The sequence below is a fragment of the Mesocricetus auratus genome, unplaced genomic scaffold (assembly GCF_017639785.1).
Source record: "Mesocricetus auratus isolate SY011 unplaced genomic scaffold, BCM_Maur_2.0 Super-Scaffold_100003, whole genome shotgun sequence".
In the NCBI taxonomy this organism is placed as follows: Eukaryota; Metazoa; Chordata; class Mammalia; order Rodentia; family Cricetidae; genus Mesocricetus; species Mesocricetus auratus.
Genome location: NW_024429188.1, coordinates 42,551,168 through 42,574,398, shown reverse-complemented (window position 1 = coordinate 42,574,398; position 23,231 = coordinate 42,551,168). Strand labels below are relative to the sequence as shown.

Below are 23,231 nucleotides of genomic sequence, written 5' to 3'. Positions count from 1 at the left end.
AATCTGCTATCTATGAGCACGAGAGGGCTCTTGCTCTTGTGGTGTCTTCAGTTTATTTATTCACTGTTTGAAAATGACAATTGTAGAAGTCTTTCACCTTCCTGGTTAGGTTTATTTATAGATATTTTGTCTTTGAAGCTATCAGGAGTTGTATTCCTGATCGTTTTCAAATTAATATTTATTTATTCTTTGAGAATTTCAAACATGTGTGTACAATGTATTTTGAGCATATCCACTCTCATTCTTCCCCTCCAACTCACTCTAGAACTATAAGCCCAAATAGACTCTTCTATAAATGTATTTATCACAACAGAATGGTAACTGGTGTATAAGTTGGTTACTTTCCCTAGCTACTGTGATTAAAACAGGAATGAACATGTATGTGAAAGTAATTCTTGTAGCAGGATATGGAGTCCTTTAGGTACTCTAGGTACTCTATATTTTTTCCTTTAGGAGTTTTAGAGCATTAGATTATATGATCATTTGGAACTTTGCAAAGGGCAAAAGATATGAACTTTCATTTACATGATGATATCTAGTTTTCTAGCACCATGTGTTGTAGATGTCTAACTAAAGATGTCTTTTTTCCAATGTATATTTTTGCATCTTTGTCAAAAATATGATGGGCATAGTTGTACAGCCTTATGTCTGGGTATCTTATTAATTGGTGTTCTTAGGGCCTGCACTATTGGTGTCCTATTCAGGAAGCTGTCTCCTGTGCCAATGCATTCAAGACTACTTCTCACTTTCTGTTTCATCAGGTTTAGTGTATCTGAGTTTATATTGAGTTCTTTGATCCACTTGGACTTGAGTTTTGTGCAGGGTGATTGATATGGATTTATTTTTCATTCTTCTACATGCACAGATCCAGTTAGACCAGCAAGACTTGTTGAAGATGCTTTCCTTTTTAAAAATTCAGGTGTTCATAGGTGTGTGGATTTATGTCTGGGTCTTCAATTTAACTCCATTTATCCACTTGTCTGCTTTTATGCCAACAACATGAGGTTTTCATTACTATAGTTCTGTAGGAGAGCTTGAAATCAGGGATGGTGATACATCCATAAGTGTTTCTTTATTGTAAAGGATTGTTTTACTATCCTGGAATTTTTGTTTTTCCATGTGAAGTTGAGTATTGTTCTTTCAAAGTCTGTAAAGAATTGTGTTGTAATTTTGATGGGGATTACATTGAATCTGTGGATTACTTTTGGTAAGATGACAATTTTTACTATGTTAATCCTACCAATCCATGAGAATGGGAGATCTTTCCATCTTCTGATATCTTCTTCAATTGCTTGCTTCAATGTCTTAACTTTTTTATTATGCAAGTCTTTCAATTGCTTGGTATCTTAGTCACTGTTCTATTGCTACAAAGAAACACTATGACCAAGGCAACTCTTAAAAAGGAAAGCAACTACTGGGGGCTTTCTTATGGTTTGGGGAGCTTAGTCCATTGTTATCATGGCAGGGAGTATGGAGGCAGGCATGTGTGGTGCTAGAGAAGTAGCTAAGAGCTACATCCTGATCATAGGCAGACAGATCATAGGCAGACAGACGGATAGAGAGAGACAGAGGCAGAGAGACAAGACAGAGAATGGGTCTTGCATGGGCTTTTGAAACCTCAAAGTCCAGCAACAATGACACACTACCTCTAACAAGGCCACAGCTACTCCAACTGGGTACCTTCTAATTCTTCTCAAAGAGTGCCACTCCCTGGTGACTAAGCATATGAGTCTATGGGGGCCATTCTTTTTCAAACCACCACACTTGGTTAGAATTACCCCAAGACATATTTTTTTATTCTATTTTAAAAGTTATGTTTCCTTAATTTCATTCTCAGTCCTTTTGTCATTTGTATTTGATTTTTATGAATTAATTTTGTATTCAACCATTTTGAATACAATAGCTGAAAGTGTTTATCAGTTGTAAAAGTTTATAAGTGAAGTATTTTGGCTCCAGTTGTAGAGAGGGAGGAGGGATGAGTAAAGGAGCAAAGACCATGCTGGAGAAACCCACAGAAAAAGTTGATCTGACCTAGTAAGAGCACAGGGACCCCAGTTGTAAATATGGTGAACCAGCATTGGACTGAACCAAGCCCTCTGAATGTGGGTGCCAGCTAGGAGGCCTGGGCAATCTATGGGACCTCTATTAGTGGAGCCAGTGTTTATCCCTAGTGCACAAATGGACTTTGAGAGCCCATTCCCTATTATAGGGACACTACTGCAGCCCAGATACATGGAAGAGGGCCTAGGCCTTCCCCCAGGTAATATGACAGACTTTGATGATCCCTGTGGACGGCCTCACTATCCTTGGGGAGTGGGTGAGGGTGGGTTGGGAGGGTTGGTGGGAGACATGGGATGATGGGAGGGGAAGGGAATGGGGAACTGATATGTAAAATAAGATTGTAAAATAAAAAAAGAATAAAATCATATATCTGCAAGTAAAGTTACTTTTTCTTCCTTTGCTATTTGTAGCCCATTGATTCTTCCCAATTGTCTTACTGTTATAGTTAAGACTTTAAAAACTATATGGAATGGGTTTGCAGAGAGTGGACATCTTTTTGTTGTACCTGATTTTAGTGAAAATACTTTGAGTTCCTCTTCATTTAGGTTGATGTTGGCTGAGGACTTTCGCTAAATTGACTTTAGTATGTTGAGATATGTCCATTTTATCCGTAGTCTTTCCAGGACTTTATCATGAAGGGATGTTGGATTTTGTCAAAGTACTTTTCTGGATCTAATGAAATGATCTTATGATTGCTGACCTTATGTCTGGCTATGTGGTCAATTATGTTTATTACTTTATGTATTTTGGACTTTCCCTATATTTCTGGGAAAAATCCTATGTGATCACAATGAATAATCTTTGATCTGTTCTTAGATTCAGTTTGCAAATATTTTGAGAATTTTTTGTATCTATGTTCTTAAATGATATTGGTCTATAACTTTCTAGTTTTATTGAGTATTTATATGGTTTTGGTACCAGAATAATTTTGGCCTTGTAAAAAGAATTAGGCAATGTTCCTTCTTTTTCTGTTTTGTGGAATAATTTGAAGAGTATGAGTGTTAATTGTGATTGAGTATTAATGGTAGAATTCTGTGTTGTATACAACTAGCCCTAGGCTTCGCTTCTTTCTTTCTTTCCTCCTTTCTTTCTTTCTTTCTTTCTTTCTTTCTTTCTTTCTTTCTTTCTTTCTTCTTTCCTTCCCTCCCCCCCCTCTTTGCTTGGGAAACATTTAATTATTGCTTCTATTTCACTAGAGGTTAAGGGTTTGTTTAAATTGCTTATCTGACCTTGAATTAACTTTGATGGGTCATATATATATTATGAAATTTATCCATTTCTTTGAGATTTTAATTTATTGGAGTACCTATTTTTAAAGTATGTTCCTATGATTCTCTGAATTTCCTCGGCATCTGTTGTAATGTCCCCCTTTAATCTCTAATTTTATTTATTTGGATCTTCTTTCTCCTTCTTTTAGTTAATTTGGTCAAAGGTTTGTCAATTTTTTTATTTTCTTAAAGAACCAACTTTTCATCTCATTGGTTATTTGTATTGTTTGGTTTGTTTGCCTTTTACTGATTTTAGCCTGGAGTTTGATTATTTTTTGCCTTTTACCTTTCTGGTGTTTACTTCTTGTTGTTTTAGAACTCTCAGTGGTATTGCTAAGGTACTAATATAAGTTCTTTCCAGTTTTTTATGTAGGCATTTTATACAATGGATTTGCCTCTTTGAATTGCCTTCATTGTCTCCCTTAAAATTGGGTATGTTGTGTTTTCATTTTCATTCAATTTTAAAAGGTTTTTAATTTCCTTCTTTATTTCTGTCTTCACCAATTCTTTATTTGGTAGTAAGCTATTCAGTTTCCATGAGTTTGCATACTTTCTACCTTTTTCTGTTGTTGATATACAGCCTGAATCCAGAGTGGTCAGATATGATGTAAGATATTATTTCAATGTTCTTATCTATTGATTTTTAAGTATATTCTAGCATGTGGTCAGTTTTGGTGAAAGTTCCATGAGTTACTGAGAAGAAAGTATATTATTTAGTGTTTGGGCGAAATGTTCTCTAGGTAGCCACTAGGTCGATTTGTTTCATTATGTTATTTAGCTCCATCATTTCTGTGTTTTGTCTGGATGACTTGTCTATTGGAGAGAGTGGGGTATTGAAGTCACCTTCTATTACTGTGTGAGGGTCAATAAGTAATTTCAGCTGTAATAGTGTTTCTTTTATGAACTTGGTTAGCCTGTGCTTGGTGCATAAATGTTTAGAATTGCACTATCCTCTTGGTGAAATTTTCCCTTCAATGAGTATGTAGCATCCTCCCCTACCTCTTCTTAATTTTGGTTTGAACTCTATTTAGTGAGATATTTAAATGACATTGTTGGAATATTCTAATTTATTGACCTTCTTCTTAAGACTTGATAGGTTGTCTTCTGCTTGATATATTATATTGGCTAGACTTGCTACTGAGGTTTTTGTCTTACTGAGCTGAGCTTTCCATACCAAAATTTCTATTTTAACAATTAAAATAAATAAAAATTAATATTTTAATCACATGAATGAATTCCTATTTCATGTCTTTTATTCATTAATTTTGTATTACATTTATTTATTTGTGTGTGGGGGATACATGATTATGGAGGTCAGAAGACAACTTTCATGGGTTGGCTCTTTCCTACCACCATGTGGATCCCAGAGATCAAACTCTGGTTGTTAAGTCTTGGCAACAAGGGTCTTTGTTCAACCATCATGCTGGCCCGTATTCATTTTTTAAAATTATTTTTAGGGTAGCATAGAAGGAATTCAAGTTTATTTGACATCTTCATACTTAACTATCATGCTTTTTTTTTCTCAAAAGTCCCCTTTTCTTTTAACATTGCCTGTCCACCTAGTTGATTCTATGTTTTTCTCTCTGTTAGTACCTCTTTCTATTTGCATTTACATGTAATAAACTACTCTGTATTTTTTACCTCTCTTAGGATCTTTTTTTATCTCCTTTCATGGTCTCTTTTCATCTTGTTAGGCAAACTACAAATAGATATACCACACATCTATCTATCTACAATTTAAAATAGGTTCTACATTTGAGACAAAACATCGTATTTATCAAAAATTGACTTGCTTCACTTAACATAATGGTTTCCTGTTTCATCCATTTTTCTGCAATGTCATGAGTTCAGTGTTCATTATGGCTGCATATAATTCCATGGTGTATATATAGTATATTTTTTGTATTCATTTACTTTGTATGAATGTTATAGTTCTATTTTTTAGTATTGTGAGTGATGCAGGTATAAACTTGGTTGTCAGAATACCTTTGTGATATATTTACTTAGAATTCATCATTTCTCTGTTTCATTCAGCTATCTGTGCATATCTAAATTCATTCAGGAATTATTCATATACTCTTTGATTTGTTGAACTTTCTTATTGCTTATTTTGAATTCCTTGATACTTTATCACATTTACCCTGTTAGAGATAATTATTGAACAATGAGCAGTTTTTGAGAAGTCATGTTGACATGCACCTGGAATCATATTATTTATTAGTTTTCTATAGTTTGCTCACAGTTTCAGAGGTTTAGTCCATTCTCATCATGGCCAGGAGCATGGAGATACATAGGCAGACATGGTGCTGAAAAAGTAGTTAAGAATTCTACATCTGGATTCATAGACAGAAGGAAGAGAGACAAACTCTGGGCTTGCCATGGGCCTTTGAAACTTCAAAGTCTCCTCTCCCCTATGACACACTCCCTCCAACAAGGTCACACTTACTAATGCTTTCAAATTGTTCTACTCTCAGATGACTAAGCATTTGAATAGGTGAGCCAGTCTTATTCAAACCAAAAAGAAGGTTTTGGCATGTGTTGGAGTACAGAACATGGATAAAAATCTCAGTGCATGTGCTCAAGGTACTCAAGACTCAATTTCCAACACTACTACTCCAAGAGTAAATATCATTTGCAGAAGCAAGTAAAACAAATAGACTAAAATACAATAACAGTCAATTAAAAAACAATCAATGCTCCAACTCAAAAATCCTTATGAAGTAGAAGACCTCAGATGGAAGTTATGAACAAAAGGGAAACAAACACAGGAAAACTAGCAATGGAATCTGTATTCTTTTCTGTTTTCCATTTGTGGTGGTTTGAATAGGTGCATGTGTTTAAATGCTTGGCCACAAGGAGTGTTACTGTTAGGAGGTATGGTCTTGTTGAAAGAGGTGTGTCACTTGGAAGTGGGCTTTGAGTTCTCAGAAGCTCAAACCAGGTCTAGTGGCTCACAGTTCACTTCCTGCTGGCCTGCTGATCTGGATGTAGAGCTCTCAGCTCCTTTTCCAGCACCATGTCTGCCTCATGCCACTATGCTTCTCACCATGTACTAATAGACTAAATCTCTGAACTGTAAGCCAGAGATAATTAAATGTTTTCCTTTATAAGAGTTGCTGTAGTCATGCAGTCTCTTCACAGCATTAGAAACCCTAACTAAGACACCAATGTTTCCTTTTATCTTTGTATCAGAAACAGTGTTTTGCCATTGTCATCCACTTCACAGGATGGCTGACCTCTCTTGTTTATTTTCTGGAGATTATAGCAGCTGATAGGTGGCATGCATTGCATTCTTCCTCCTTTTTAAAAATTTGATAGGTCATATATTTTTTTCTAAAAATTCTAATTTTTTTAAATATAAATTTTCACAGTATTCTGTAACCATTCCCCCAGTTTTCACAAGTGTGTTTTAATCTCCCTCTTTTATTTTCATACTCAATTTTGCTAATTTGTTTTCTATTTCTTTTGATTAATTTGGCTAAGTGTTTAACAATATTGTCTACCTTTTCAAAGAACTATTTTTGTTTCATTTTCCTTTTTATTCTTTGAAAATTGTATGTATGCATGTATATAATGTTGCAATCAATTTAGAGCATTTTTATTTGATTGAAATATAGTTACACTCTTTTTTTGGTTTTTCAAGAGAAGATTTCTCTGTATTTTCTCTGTATTGTTTTAGAGGCTATCCTGGAACTAGCTCTGTAGATGTAGACCAGGTTGGTCTCGAACTCACAGAGATCCGCCTGCCTCTGCCTCCCGAGTGCTGGGATTAAAGGCATGTGGCACCATTGCCCAGCAAAAATATAGTTACACTCTTATATATCTCTGGGGCTTCTCTCTCCTCCCTCTAATCACTCCCATACCCCTTATTCACTTTCAAATTCAGAGCCTCTTATTCTTTATTTATTGAGGCACATATACATATATATATTAATAAACATATGAATGCAACCTGTTGAGTGTGTTTAGTGTTGCATATATGTATACTTTGTAAGGTTACCACTTGAGGTTGAATAATCACTTAGGGAAATCTTCTCTGGAGAAAACTAATTCTCTTTCTCTCAGCAAATTTTAATTGCCTGTAGATCCTTATCTAGGAGTGGAGACCTATACAATTTTCCCCATCCATGTTGGCATGCTAACTAGTGTTATCAATGCTCAGGTTTTGTTTAAACAAGCATGCTGTTAACATTTCATGGATGTATTTCCTTACCATATTTAGGAGACAACAATTTTGCTGCAGATTTTATGGGTCTCTGGCTCTTACATTCTGTCTCCTGCCTCTTCCATGTTTCCTGATCCTTAAGTCTTGGGGCTATATTGTAAATTTATCCAGTGGGACTGGGGATCTCATAGTTCGTTATTCTCTGCATTTTGAATAGTTGTGGTTTTCTCTAATGGTCTCTGACTGTTGTGAAATGAAGCTTCTTTGGGGAGATGACAGAGCTACAGTATCTGTGTGTTTATTTCAAATGCAGTTAGGACTTACAGTACTTTAAGAAAATGGCAGTAGTATTTCTCCTCTGATATGTACCAGTTGGCTATATTTGCAATGCCAGTCATGATTTCCCTCCTACTGAGTGGACTGTAAGTCCAATTAGGTAGCAGTTACCACCAAGATATAAGTGTCACTAGTATAACTGTGGAATTATCTTGCCCTGTTGGCCACTATTGTAATTTATCAATGCTATAGCTAGGTAAGACTACTCAATGATTTTCTCCCTTGGCACATTGCATTAATACTTTCTGGTATTATGAAGGTGAGTACTCAAGGGTGGAGTCTTTTGGGTCATATTCAGCTTGATTCCTGTAAGAGTCTTGTATCTGAAGAGTGTATTGTCCTTAGCAATAGGAACTTACTTTGGGAGGCAATCAAGGTTCACCCCTAATATTATTTTTCCCATCTACTATTTTGGGGTTGTCTTTTTCTTGATTTGCTGAGACAAGGATATCAAAGAAATTTATTTGAGTTCTCTCTGTAAACTTTGTTGAGTATAGGCATCCATACCTATAAACTTCCAAAATATGAGTACTCTATCCCAAAATTTTGAAAAAAATTCATTATCATTTTATCCTATAATTTAAAGTTATCCTTGATTTCTTCAATGTCCCACTAATAACTCAAGAGCTCAATGTTCAAATTCCATGTGTGTATACTTTGTATAATTTTATTTACTATTGCTTCTTAGTTTTATTCCATGATAAGAAACAAGAAATTATTTTGAATAAGTTTCATGTTTTTAAGAGCTATTTTATTATCTAAAATATGATGTATCTTGGAAAAAAATTCAACAGGTTGGTGAGAGGAGAGTTTATTACATAGCCATTAAGTGAAATACTATTTTTGATATGTCTCTTAATTCCATTAGGTCTATAGTGAATTATTTTTCAAGACAGGGTTTCTTTGTATTGTTTTGGAGGATGTCCTGGAACTTGCTCTGTAGACCAGGCTGGCCTTGAACTCACAGAAATCCGCCTGTCTCTGCCTCCCGAGTGCTGGGATTAAAGGCATGCACCACCAATGCCCAGCTCCTATAGTGAATTTTAATATGAAGTTTGATAAATTTTTCTTTGGATGAGCTATCTCTTTATAAGAATATGGGTACTAAGATCCTCCACCATTATTCTATCATGCCACATTGTTTCCTTTATGTTCATTGGTATTTGCTTTATGAAATTGGGTACATCAATGTTTGATATATATGTGTTTATAATTGCATGTCTCCTTGATGGATAATTATTTCCATTAATATGCAGTAACATTCTTTATCTTCAGATTTATTTTGATTTAATGTCTACTTTGTCAAATATGAGAACATTTACTCCTTTTTTTCAGCTTCATCTTGCTTGGTATATCATTTCCCATTCTTTTATATTTGGTATGTATGGTTTTAGCTCAATAAAGTGTGTTTCTTACAGATATCAGGTAAGTGGATCTTGCTTTTAAACCAATCAGTTACTATGCTCTTTAAATTGGAGAATTAAAACTCTGTGTGTGTGTGTGTGTGTGTGTGTGTGTGTGTTTGGAGGGTAGCCTGATGGGGGAAGTCCTTCTGTGTATGTGCTCATCTTATTGTTTGTAAATAAAGCACTGTTGGCCAATAGGGAAGCAAGATAGGTGGGACTAGGAGACTAGGAGGATTCTGGGAAATGTAGCGTAGTGAAATGTCGCCATGTGATTACGGAAAGAGGATGCATGAGGCTATATCCTTGGAAAGATAAGTCCTTATAAAAAATATATATTAGTAATTATGAGTTAATAACTAAGTTAGAGCTAGCCAATTAGAAACCATAACAAATGGCCAACAGCTTCATAATTAATATAGTGTCTTGTGTGTTATTTGGGGCCTAAAGCAGCAACTGGACCCAGGCAGGATCCCACAACATTATGGAGCCACGGCTCTTAGCAGATAAAAGACACGTGACCAGAAAAACATAAAGATTTACAGTAAAGTCATATTCGGATAAAGTAAAACATCTAAAAGGTTTACAGTGTATTTAAAATTATACGTAGGCTTGGGAGAGAAAAGAAACAAGTTAAAGTGGTTTTAAAAAAAAGAGTAGCTGGGCATGGTGGCACTAGCCTTGAATCCCAGAACTCCAGAGGCAGAGACAAGTGGATTTCCAGAGAGAAACCCTGTCTCAGAGAAACATAAATAAATAAAAGTAAAAGATAAAGAGTAATATCAGCCATGTAAAGATGAAAAATATACAGAGAGTCTGGATATTGTATGCTATTGTGTTTTTCAGTTGTTCAATGGCTAAGGAAGGAACAGCTGCTGAAATATACTTGATTATAAATGCTGCTAAATTAACCCAACTTATATATTTTAAAAATACCTTGACTTCTAAATTTAAATATAAGGACAGGTTACTTGGGAAAAAAGTTTTTGTTTCTGTTTCCACAGGAAGTGGAAAGCTGTGGATTCCTTCCAGGCTTCAGTGGTTTGATGAAGCAAGACCTCTAGAAGCAATGTCCCGGGCAGTCCAGCATCTGAAATAGCTTAGACGATACGGCCATACAGACCACAAAACAAGAACTTAGCCAGGCTTTTGTGTGTTGTCATGATCCCCATGGTATGGGCAGCGTTCCCATCCAGCAGGAAGCAGTTTGGAATGAATAACACCCAAATTCCCAAATATTGTTTAAATGTTTGTTTTCATTTATACAGGGTTGGTTATAAATTGTAATGATCATAGTCAATCTCTTTCTAAAGGGAAAAAAGGGAATATTATATAGTAATGGATACTTTATATTGGAATGGATTTTCATTTATTGATACAAATTTAAGGTCAATTTTGTGATATGTATATTTCTCCTCTTGTTTAAGTATTGTGTTTATACTGATCTTTTAAAATGTAATGTATAATTTAGTATAGATTATAGATAGTTATCTATAATAGTCAAAACTTATAGTTAGGATAGTTAGGTTTTCTAGATATACAGAGATGTATTTAAGATAGTCTTCAAACCTTTCAAAGACCTTCAGAAAATGGCATTTAAAATGAATTAGGGTTTTTCTTGACAATGAGAAATGTCTTCTCCTGGCAGCACCAATTATGTCTGAGAGGAAGATGGGTATTAAAGAAATTCGTTACGGAGTTTGCTTTCAATATGACAAGATTAGCAATTTGGGCAAGAACCTGCTCTTGCCTGGACTATTTGGCTGTTGCTGTATAAACTGTACATGCAGGACCCACCCACAGGAAAGTGACTGCTGAACTTGATGGACAGTCCTACAGGGTTCATGCTTCATAGAAGAGTCTGTCAGACATTCAGAAGAACACAGAAAAATGACTGAAAAACTGCCAATGCAGATGGATAGTTTAAAATGTCCTGCTTTGCCGAGAAGTTTGCCAGGAACACTGTAGCCTATGGGCTGAAGATGGATGCCCCAATGTTACAGAGGAACTTGTAGGCAGTGAGATGTCTCTGTTTATATATCATCCTTCTGTGGTCTTTGATGGAGTTGAAGACAGATAGTTATAATTATAGTTTTCCTTAGTTATGATAAAAGATAAGCTACATATAAGACTTTAGACTCACACGGATAGGATAGATAATAAAATACTTTCTTTAAATCTTGCTAAATGTTAATGGACAAAATATTGTAACTCTAGTTCTTGCTTGATAACTGTTCTGTTTTGTATATAATTTGAATATGTTAAAGTTTTCTTTTTATTTAGACAGAAAAGAGGAGATGATGGGGAAAGTCCTTCTGTGTATGTGCTTATCTTATTGGTTGTTGAATAAAGTACTGTTGGCCAATAGGGAAGCAAGATAGGTGGGACTAGGAGTCAAGGAAGATTCCGGGAAAGAGAGGTACAGTCAGTCATGATGTAGGACGCAGGAGGAATAAGAGGTCTGGACCCATTTCCTGATAAGAGTAGACCACATGGAAATACTTAGATTAGCAATTATGGGTTAAATATTAAGTCAGAGCTAGCTGATAAGAAATCAAGCAAAGTGCCAACAGCTTATAATTAATATAGTGTCCTGCGTGTTATTTGGGGGCTGAGACAGTAGCAGAACCCAAGCAGCTAACTGCAGCAGGGCCCAAGTGGCTGGAGGGAAGACTACATATTACAGTAGCCAACTTTCTGAAGCCAGTTATCTTCTTACACCACATAGCTAGATCTCTAAGTCTCTCTTGTACTGGATGTTTATATTCTTCCCTAGATTTGGAAGTTCTATACAATAATTTGGTTTTTAATTTTTAAATATCTATTTATTTTATATTTATATTTGTGATCATCCTTTCCTGAGACACATGCATTCCAAATACTTTCAGAAATCAGAAAATGGCATTAAATCCTCTTGAACTGGAGTTATGGATTGTGGTGAACCAACAAGTGGGTGCTGGGAACTGAACTCATGTCTTTCACAAGAGCAACAACTATTTTTAACAGCTGAGACATCTCTCCAGCCCCTAATTTCTTATTTTGAAAGAAATTTATTTTTTAATTTTTAAATTGTGTGTGTGTTTGTGTGTGTGTGTGTGTGTGTGTGTGTATGTGTACACTGTGTGGGTGAGAATTGGATATCAGATCACCTGTGGCTGACGGTATAATCTCTGGTTGCAAGTTGATTGATATGGGTACTGGGAACTGAACTCAGGTCATCTGGAAGAGCAGTCAGTACCCCTAACTTATGAAACTTTTCTCCATTCCCTTCTTGTATATTTCATTGTGGATGTACTTTGAGCATGCAATCATATTTCAGCTTCTCTATCTACCCCATTTGTTCTTAAGTTTGCTCTCTTCTACCCTGAAATCCTTGAAAAATATAGTTTTATATTAGCTTATTTTTTCTTTATTTCTGTCTGAATGTAATAGTCCCTACTTTGTCTTCATTATCTAATTGTCTTCTGTTTTATCTAGTCTATCAGTAATGCTTTCTGCTGTATTTGAATTTGGTTTATTTAATTTTTCATTTCAAATACTTATACTTTCGGTATTTCAATTATTTCATCCATGTTTCAGATTTTTCTGAAGCAACCTTTGTATTGAGGACTTCCTGTATGGCTTTCATACTTCATATATCCATATGACCTGTCCTTGAGGGTCACTGGATATTTTTCAAACTGAACTTTTGACTTCTTTGTGTGGGAGTCAACTATTTCAATATCTTAGGATTTAACCATTAGGCAGTATGATTTTTCAGAGGAGTCACACTTTCTTGTGTTTTTCATATTTCTGGTGTTTTAAAGTTGTGATTTGTGCATTTGTTGAGGTGTAGGTCTTTTCTTGTTTTACTTTGGGAATATTATACTGATCAACCTTAGTTTGAGGTCTCAACCACAACACTGAGAGAGAAAAAAACTCCTAACCTCGGTGCCAACAGCATCACCAAACTAAATCATAAGGCAAGGTACAATTTAAATATAGTCAAGCACCGATATGCAAACAACACTAGAAAATGAAGTGGCAATGACAATGGAGAATAAGCTATTAAGTAAAATAAGGAATGTGGGCATGGAAAAGGAAAGAAAAATGTTAAATAAAACGAAAAAAGAAGAATATGAACTTGGGTCATCCAGAAGAGCATCCATGACCCTTAATGGCTGAACCATCTCTTGATTCTGCTACAATCCACTAAGTAATGAACTGAGTTAAAATGTAATGACTAAAATTGTTGGTGGAGGAAATTTCAAAAGAGAATATTATTTATCCTGTAGCATAGCTGCTGCTCACTGCACTTATTGACATCATCAGTAAGATAAAGAAACAAGGAGATGGGGCTGTATAGATGGCTCAGAGGTTAAGAGTACTTGCTGCTCTTGCAGAGGACTGGAGTTCAGTTTCCAACACCAAAGTTGGGTGGCTTACAATTGCACAGAACTAAGCTCCAGATGATCCAATGCCTTCTTCTGGCTTCCATGGGCACCTGCATTCACATACATACATGCACACATATATACACAAATAAATCTTTCTAAAGAGGAATGTACACCATAAAGGCATGAAAAAATGTAAAGTTTGTTGAGGAAATGAGAGTAGGTCTAAAACTGTGGAGAAGGAAGTTGATGACAAAGTATCTGTAAGTTAAAGACATTAGGGATTGTGTACCATGTATTCTTCCCTCCAGCCTGGTCCCAGAGCTGCGTCAGTCCCAAATGAACATACAGGATGCTATATTAATTATGAAGCTGTTGGCCATTTGCTATGGTTTCTTATTGGTTAGCTTTGACTTAATTATTAAGCCTTTTATAAGGTCTCATCATACCGAGGATGCAGCTTCATGTGCCCTCTCTTCCCGGGAACTCATGGCAACACTCTACTCTTGACTACATTTCCCAGCAACCTTCTCGACTCCTAGTCCTACTTATCTTGCTTCCCTATTGGCCAATAGTGCTTTATTTATCAACCAATCAGACAAACATATACACAGAAGGACTTCTCCCATCAGGGATGGTAAAGATCTCCCTTGCTGGGGAGTGTTCTTTTTGGGCAAAACTTCCCTGGTGTAAGGTTCCATATTGTGACAATGTAACAACATTGTAAGGAGAGAACTTAAACTGAAAATACAGCTGAAGGGTTTCTCTGCTCAAAAAATAGCTGCCTACAGTCATGTTTTTCAGGTTCAGCAAAAAAAAGACCTCCAGAGGCTAATACTGCCACCATATTAGGGAGTTAGACTACATCTAGATATCCCAGCTGAACAGGGATGCATCATATTCACAGTGATGCTTTCACAGACATATGAAATGAAAGAATTAGGGGTTATCAAGTCTTGTACCAATGTCCCTAAGAGGTGATGAGACCAGTCAATCTGCTTGCAAGGTAGCCCTAGAAGTTTACTGCATGAAACGGGGAAGGTATGTTGCGATGGAAACTCCAGTATGTTGGTGGTACTGGTAATATAAAGACACCTACTGAGGAAAGCTGAGGGTACCAATGGAATCATCATTAAAGAGAAGTTGTATGTGTTACAGGTAACAGGTCTGGAGGGGTAGGGATTCTCAAGCTCATTGGAGCCTAGATGATGCCATCATAAGTCCAATAAACAAGACACCAAGGTGCAGGATTTGCTGTTTCCCTGCTAGATTTTACTTTTGCTGTGATCTGATATTTCCTTGTTATTATCTTATTTCTCCTTTTTGCATTGGGAATGTTTATTCTGTAGCCTTGTATGTTGGAAGGATGTAACTTATTTTCTAATTTTATAGATTTTCATGGTTAGGAGCTTCTCTTTCTTTTTTCTTTTTCTTTTTTTTTAGAAAGGGATTCTATGTGTAGCCTTGGCTGTCCTGGAACACACTTTGTAGACCAGGCTGGCCTCGAACTCAGGGATCAACCTGCCTCTGCCTCCCAAGTGCTGGGATTAAAGGTGTATGCTACCACCACCGAGCTCAAGAGATTTTCTTGAGTCTTAGAAAAGAATTTAAACTGACAAGAACAGGGAGGGGGGAACTTGGATTGATATGTAAAATAAGATTGTTTCTAAATTAAAAAGAAAAGAAAAAGAAAAGAATTTTTACTTTAGAATAGTGTTGGGATGGACTGAATGCATTTGAAACTGAGACTTAAGTGTCATGAGCGAGAATGCTATGGTTTAAAGTTATGTATTTGGCTGTAAAGTTGACAAGAGGTGGAGCTGTGAAGACTAATCTGGACTGTCAACTTGATTAGAGTTGGAATTTCCTTGAGAATACACCTCTGCCTGTGACTGTGAGGATGTTTCCAGAAAGGTGTGACTGATGAGGAAAGACCCCACCCTGGATAAACTGCAGTCCCTGACTGAACAAAAGGAGCAATGTAGCTGAACAGCTGCATGCATGTTTCTCTGCTTCCTGACTGTGAATGCAATGTGACCAGTTGCCTCATGCTTCTACCATCACACCTTCGTAACCATGAAGGACTGTACCATCAAACTGTAAGTCAAAAGAAGGTCTTCCTTTCTTAAGCTCCTCTTCTAAGTTATTTTGACACATAAATGAGAAACATAACTAACAAAATCCTCCCTCCTCTTCCTGCCTTTCAATGGTTTTCTTCCTCCCATTAGCCTCCTCATTTGCTGTGGTGTGACCACCCCCCCAACCCCCCCACCATTATGTATATATGTCTGTATATATTTAAGACTAAGTTCTGCATATAAGAGAAAATATGTGATAATCTGTCTTGCTTTCATTTCAGTACACTCTTTTTCCCCTTTTCCTCAATTTACACTCCTTCTCTACTATGTGTCATAAATAATAGTCATGCATTTATATCTATATCTATATTAGAAAAAGGAGAGAAAAGTCAGCATTTCTTTTTTCTGAATTTGAGTGATTGTCCTTAAAATGATCATCTCTGGCTCACTCAATTTTCCTTCAAATAAGATTCTTTTCTGAGCTGGGTATGGTGGTACACACCTTTAATCCCAGCACTCGACAGGCAGAGGCAAGTGAATCTCTGTGAGTTCAAGGCCAGCCTGGTCTATAAAAGTGAGTTCCAGAACAACCAGGGATGTTACACTGATAAACCCTGTCTCAAAAAACAAACAAATAAATAACAACAACAAAATCAACCAAAAAGCCCAAACTCTTTTCTCATCTTGGCTCTTCTGAATAGTGCATCAGTAGACATGGATATGAAAGTATCTCAAGTATCTCTGTGGCATTCTTAGATCCTTCAGATACATACATAAATACATACATACATATATACATACATACAGGACCGGTGCACTTGGACCATAGTGTCCTTCTATTTTTAGTTTTTTGAGGAACCAGCACACTTACTCTCATAAGTGATGACACTAGTTCAGTCTCACCAGGAGTCAGTGTATTAGTTTCCCATCGTTGTTATAACAAATTGCTACATGTATAGTAATTATTATTTTATAATTGAAGAGATCAGTTATCTAAAATCAAAGTTTTGATAAGGCTGCTTTCTTTCTTCAGGTTTCAGATGTTTCCTTAGACTTCCAGCTTTTAGATTCTATTCTCATTCCTGTGGTCATGGTCCCTTTCTTACACTCTCATTTATTGTTTCTGTAGCACGTATTACTACTTATTCTGATCCTGTTACCTCCAACTACTCTTGGCAAACCTTAATAGTACAAGGTAATGTTTCCCCATCTCAAACTCAAGTTAAATAAATACATAATGTCCATTTTACTATTTAACAGATATACAGGCTTCAGATATTATCATGTGGATATCTTTATCACAAAAGTATTTATCCTACTATAATCACTGAGTTTAGAAAAACCCCAGAAGTCTTTGTGGGGGTGGTGCATCTTTAAGGGTTTGAAGATAAGAAGGGCATCATTTCTGGTTTGGGAAATGGCATGAATACAGGTAGTAGGTATAGAAACCAGCATAATTTACAAGAGAATCATTTAAGAGTCTAAGATAAAGGATGCAATCAAGTGGGAGGAAAAAGTCCAGATCACACATTTGCCTTGAAGGCAGGCAGAAGGAGCCCAGTGTTGTGTACTAGTGATGGGGAATTACAGAAAATTCCTATGTAAGCTTTCAACTGGCAATATATAAACAGCAGTTCCGAGGATGATTAATCTAGAAAGGACAGGACATTGGCACTAAATATTTTTTCTCTGTTGCAGTGTCACTAATCTCTAATGTTTTGTCAAAGGTACTTGAAGAAAATTGGCAGCAATTTCAAAGGAGAATGAAAAGGCAAAGGAAGGATAATTCTACACTATGTCCACCTATCAGAATAGAAGACACAAACAACAACTAAGAACTTCTTATAGTGCTTTGCAATGGAAGACAATTTCCATTTTAAAAGGAGAGGAAAAAAATACACCAGGCTTACCTCATTGCCACATTACTTCCATCAATAACAACTGGTCTTAAATTATCACTATTGTCTATTTCATCTTCAAGAGACAATTCAGGGCTTGCAATCTCTCTGGAGCTAGCCCCTCGTGGCAATAACAGACTCAAGTTGACTTGCCCTTCAGAGTCACCTTTGTTTCCAAGTCTGACAAGCTCGGCCAAAACATCATTAATAAGTGATTCTGGGCCTAGTTTATTAAGCACTGATTGAATTTGTTCTTCTGCATAACCCAGCTTTAGAGCAAAGTCCATCTTGACTTGGTATTCCTTCTCTAAGTCTAGCTTCCCATCCTGTAAAATGCTGCTCTGGGAGAAGCTTGGCCGGTCCAGGCAGGGTGACCGACAGAGCTGACGATGTGGCTTGGAGGGCATCTCTTTCTTCTTCAGCTGAGTGTCTACAGGTTGGTAGCTGTTGTGACCACTCCTAAGGCTCATCTGTTCAGGGTCACTCTCAGAGCTCATCCATTCTTCAGAGTCAACATTGCCTCGGTCTGTGCTGTCCTCCTGCTTTGGCTGCTGCTTCTCTTCCTTGGAAGCACTCTTCTCCATTTTCTGTGTCTCCACTGCCGCTGTGGCCGTCATCCCGTTCACTGGGTTCTCGCATCTAATCAGCTATTTTTCTTTTTAACCTGCTTGGAATCCATGTACAGTGGCATTCCTCTAGATTAAAATGTTGGGGTAGCAATGGTACAAGAGTTTGTCTGTTTGGTTTTGTATGTTCAGATGTTAGGCAGTCTCTACAAATAAACACATATGGCATAATCATATATAATAAACTTCTGGGAAAAAAACAATATACGGTTTTTCCCTCAGAAATTACAGATTATCTGGTATTTGACATTCTTGTTTACGATGGTAGAGAGAGTCATTAATTCTCATAAATACAGAAAAACTTCAGTAGGGGTAATAAAGATATAACCCCTGAAAGCACAGCTAAAGTTATTATTGCAAATTTGAGAGAAATCTCATTCTAACAGGGCGTGTGCGTTTGTGTGTGTGTGTGTGTGTGTGTGTGTTTGAGAGGTTGTTGACAGGACTCTTTTTCTTCCCTTTTGCTAGGAAAGTATTTCTAGATATCCCACCAGATCCTCCTACTTTTGACTGCAATCTCCTCCAGAGAAGCATCATTACTTTTTACAAAATGTCAGGAATCTCATCTTTTAGGGAACCTAAGTAAAGACTAAAATTGCTTTTAGACAGCTAAAGTATCATGCAAGGGAAACATTACAAAGACATGTTCTAGATATGGGAAAGTGTGTGTGTGCCACCTCTTTTACTTATTGTAATTGGCAAACAAAAGGAGCAAACCAGCTGTGCGTAGTGATGCATACCTCAAGTCCCATTATTTCAGGAAGCCAAGACAGGAGGTTCCCTTGAGCCTTGGGAGAGATATCCCTCCCTATAGGCAACAGAGGGAGACCCTGTGAATTAGAAAAAAAGGAAAAAATCAACTTAATTGTTTGATAAACATTAAAATATTAATTACAGAAGAGAATTCGATATGATTTTATTTCTAACTTTCCTAGCACACACTTCACCTGTCCCGACAGTTTTCAGTTCTAAATTTTTCTCTTCTTGGAATTTGAGTATTTCTTATGTGTTAAGTGAAGATATTTGTTGGTATCTAACAGAATAATTGTAAGAACTGCATATGGAGAGTGATGAAGATGCTTAGCAAAGTGAATAGAACATAGTAAATTCTCAATGCAAATTCTCAAAGGAAGCAGCAGATTCCAGATTGCACAATCTATTTTCTTTTGGATGGGATCTGTCACTGTAGCCCAGGCTGGTTGTGAAGTCATAGGAAGCCTCCAGGCTCAGCCTCCTGAGCAGTGGAATTATAAAATGTAAGTTACTCCATCAGGTTAGGGGTGATTGTACATTTTAATTTTGTTTTTGAGAAGGTTCTTACTATGTAGCTTGTCTAGCCTTGAACTTTCTATGTATAACAGGATGGTCTTAAACTCATTGAAGTCCAGGAGCCTCTGCCTCACAGTTCTGGAATTAAAAGTATGTACAACCTTATTCACCTATTTGTTTATTTTAATATTTTTTATTTTTGAGATTAATTTACATGAGTTTTTCCATCCTCCTTTTCTCTTCACCCTTCCCATATACCCCAAATTGCTCTCTTTCAAATTTAAGGCTTCTTTTTTCTTGAACTATTCTTAACTATTTTTTATTTTTAAGGAAAGTGGAGATCGGGATATAAGGAACGTGAGCACGGGAAACCTTTTCAGACATCAGCTGTGCTAATTAATCTAAAACAAGGTTATCTATGTAACTAATATACCAGAGACTTCCAGCTCATGTCAATTCTATTTATACAAACTAGAAGAAAAGCTACAAATAGTTCTAACAGTGTTATGGCTGTTCCTTTACTTTCAAATTTGTATCTCGAAGCATTAATACAGAAATGGAATTTCTGAACTGGCACTAAAGAAGTGTGTAATGATTTCTCTAATGATTACACTATTACTTTTGGCTGTACGTTTTTTCTTTCAGCTGGATATGGTGGCTCATGCTTATAATTCCAGCCCTTGGAGTCTGATACAGGCATAATTCCATGAGAGCAAGGCAAGCCTAGTCTATATTGTGTGACCATGTCTCAAAAAACTTTCCTTTAGTAAAGTACCAACAGAAAGATACCAATTTTAATTTTGTTTTCCTATTCATCTGGGTTGTTCAAACTTTTAAGCTCATTTCCTTTGTAATTTTTGCATTCATTGATTCATATTTTGCCCTCTTCAGAATAATATCTAGTTTACAAATGGCTTTGTCTGGCATTTATTCAAAGCTCCAAAATCACTTAAAAACAACCATTTATAGGAATTCACATTTATTTTGGGCATATATTATTAAATACTTATGAAGAACTATTTTGTGGCTATTAGATAGTATATACTACTGTCCAATATATAGTATGCTATATATTAGTTTTCCTTCTATCAAGTATTTACCTCTATTTACATTGGCATTCTGTGAAAATTTCTACCATGTTCATGAAGACACATAACATGATTAAACTCACAGAAAATGCTATAGACCAGAAACTCTCACTGAAACCATAATCATTGCAAATTTTCTTACTTACAGAGAAAAATTAGCTCAGTAGAAATAAACTTGGATCAACCTTTAAAACCATTAAGCAATTTTACGATCATTATTATTTGTCCTATATCTTGTATTGGTATATGCCACATATTTTATTTGTTCTATACCTATATTCATTGTTTAATTACTTTTTAGCTAACACAAAATTTGAAAATGATACTTCTGTATATATAATTTTACCTTATATATAAATTTCATACATTTATATATACTGTAATTGTAACACACACACAAAGTGTGTGTATTTTGCTCATATTCACCCCTCCTTGTCCTCTACCTACTTACCTCTGTCTGTCTTCCTCCCCCCATGCTCCTCCTACATATACATATACATATACACATACACATACATATACACATACATACACACACACACACATATATATATATATATATATATATATTGAGAGACAGGATATCATGTAGCACAGACTGTTCTAGAACTTGATATACAGCTGAGGATGACCTTGAACTTCTGATTCCCCTGCCTCCACCTCTGAAATTTTGGGGTCATAGCTATGTATCACCACGCTGGGATATACACATATTTAAACCTAGATTTCATATATAAGAGAGAATGGACAATGTTTGTCTGTCTTTTCTTGTTTCTCTTAGCCTTGTTACCTGCTCCCCCACTATTAGACTCCTTACTTATCCAACAGAATACACATTCTACTGTTAAGTATACATATATATGTTTAAGTCTAGATTCTGCATATGAGTAGTAAAATGATATTTGTCTGAGTCATATTTGTCTTTTTAAAGTTGGCATATTTCACTTAACATACTGATCTCCAGTTACCTCCATTCCCATACAAATACCACAAATACATTCATTTTACTGCTAAATTAAAGTGTTGTGAGTGTGCCTAGGTATACCACATTTTTCTGTTTGTTTGCTAATGATCATCCAGGGTTTCTCTATATCTTAGCTGCTTTGATTAATATTTAATGCTGTATTAACTGATATGTAAGTCACCTCTGAAGGGTGAAGTTACAGTATCTTTTAGTGATCTTGCTAGTCACTTTTAAAATCAAATTTTTTTAGTTGTTTGGCTAAAGATCCATTTTTGATTGGTCTTTCTGACCCTGTAGTTTAACACATTGTCCAACACCATCCTTATGAGTCAAGAGACACTACACTCTTGTTGTCTTGTCTCAAAATGTATGCAAATTTACATCCAGGTTTTCCTACACATCTTTCAGTTTGTGACTATTGTTCTAGTATAATTACTAATAATGCTGGCCCATCTGCTGGCAGAATCACTGTGACATCAGAACTTGCAACTGAATTTGTGGGTTTTGATAGTTGTATGTTGTCTTTTGGGTAGTAGTGCAAGTGTTTTCACTAGGACTCTATCTTAATTTTTCTTTTTGTTGTAATAAATACTCTGAGAGAAGCAACTTGAGGGTTTGCTTTAGCTTACAGTTCAGGATACAGTCCATTATGTTATGGAAGTCACAGTGGCAGGAGCTTTGAAGCAGCTGATTGCATTATGTCCATAGTCAAAAGTGAGGAATGAGTAAATGCATGAAAATACTTAGCTCAGCTTCTCCACTATTATATACCAAGATCTCCTGCTGAGGAAATGGTTCTGTCTCATAGTGGGTAGATCTTCCCACATCCATTAATGTAAGCAAGAAAATCTTGCATATGTATGCCTAGAGGACAATCTCCTAGGTAGTTCTAGTTTTTTCAAGCTGAAAATTAACACTAACCATCATATATCCCCTAGCCTATCATCTTCTGAAGGAAGATTTTTCTCATTCTGGGGACCAACAGGGCTAAAGCTGTGGTTGTCTTGGCTTATTTTTTCACTGCATCTTTCCTTCTCTTCTTACCTTTTTGGACATCTTCTTACCTTTGTGAATTCAAGTTAATGTATCTAATTTCATCTGAAATCAAATAATTTCTATATAAGTCAATATTTTCAGAGTCCAGAGTGCTAACCATTACACAATGGAACCCATATAAGTCAATATGTTGAAGTATAGAAAATTAATACTTTCACAATTGAAAGTTTAGGAAGAATATGTAATCTTATAACAAAAGTTGACCATGAAAACTTTTTCTGTTAAATATAGCACCTGGGTCTTTGTAAGGAAATTTCTATTTCCTTCTCTTTTCATAATATATGTGTCACAATTTCTCAATCATTTAAATGACCACAACTTAAAATAATTTTAAATCTTCCTCCTTCATCTCAAGTACCATTGAACCTACTGGATTATCATGGCCCATTTGAAAAAACAGCTTCCAGAGCAGCCCTATGCTATTCCACAGTCTTCTCATTTTCAATAACCTCTCAAATTCAGCATGTATTTGAGTAACGTGGTAAATGAGATAGAGTAACACATTCAAATCAACAATGTGGTGTTTCTCAAACACAAAGAGGGTCATTAAACATTATGCCTCTTTCTTTGCTATAGGAAAGAATTATTACAACATATTCTTCATCGGAGAAAGACTATCTGATCATGTCCCAAGTCACTGGACTTT

At 36.0% G+C, this 23,231-nt stretch overlaps 1 protein-coding gene across 2 annotated transcripts in view; it reads right to left on the bottom strand.

The window, feature by feature from the left end:
- The window catches only part of Zc3h12b (zinc finger CCCH-type containing 12B), a 190,196-nt gene that overhangs the window by 14,436 nt on the left and 152,529 nt on the right, over positions 1-23,231 (bottom strand). For both annotated transcript variants that reach the window (XM_040744216.1, XM_013121302.3), the window contains 2 exons: positions 18,949-19,038; positions 17,595-18,354 (listed from right to left, as the gene is read on the bottom strand). In XM_040744216.1, coding sequence (XP_040600150.1) covers positions 17,595-18,199 — 605 coding nt within the window. In that variant the 5' untranslated portion in view covers positions 18,200-18,354; positions 18,949-19,038. The remainder of the gene's footprint in view (positions 1-17,594; positions 18,355-18,948; positions 19,039-23,231) is intronic.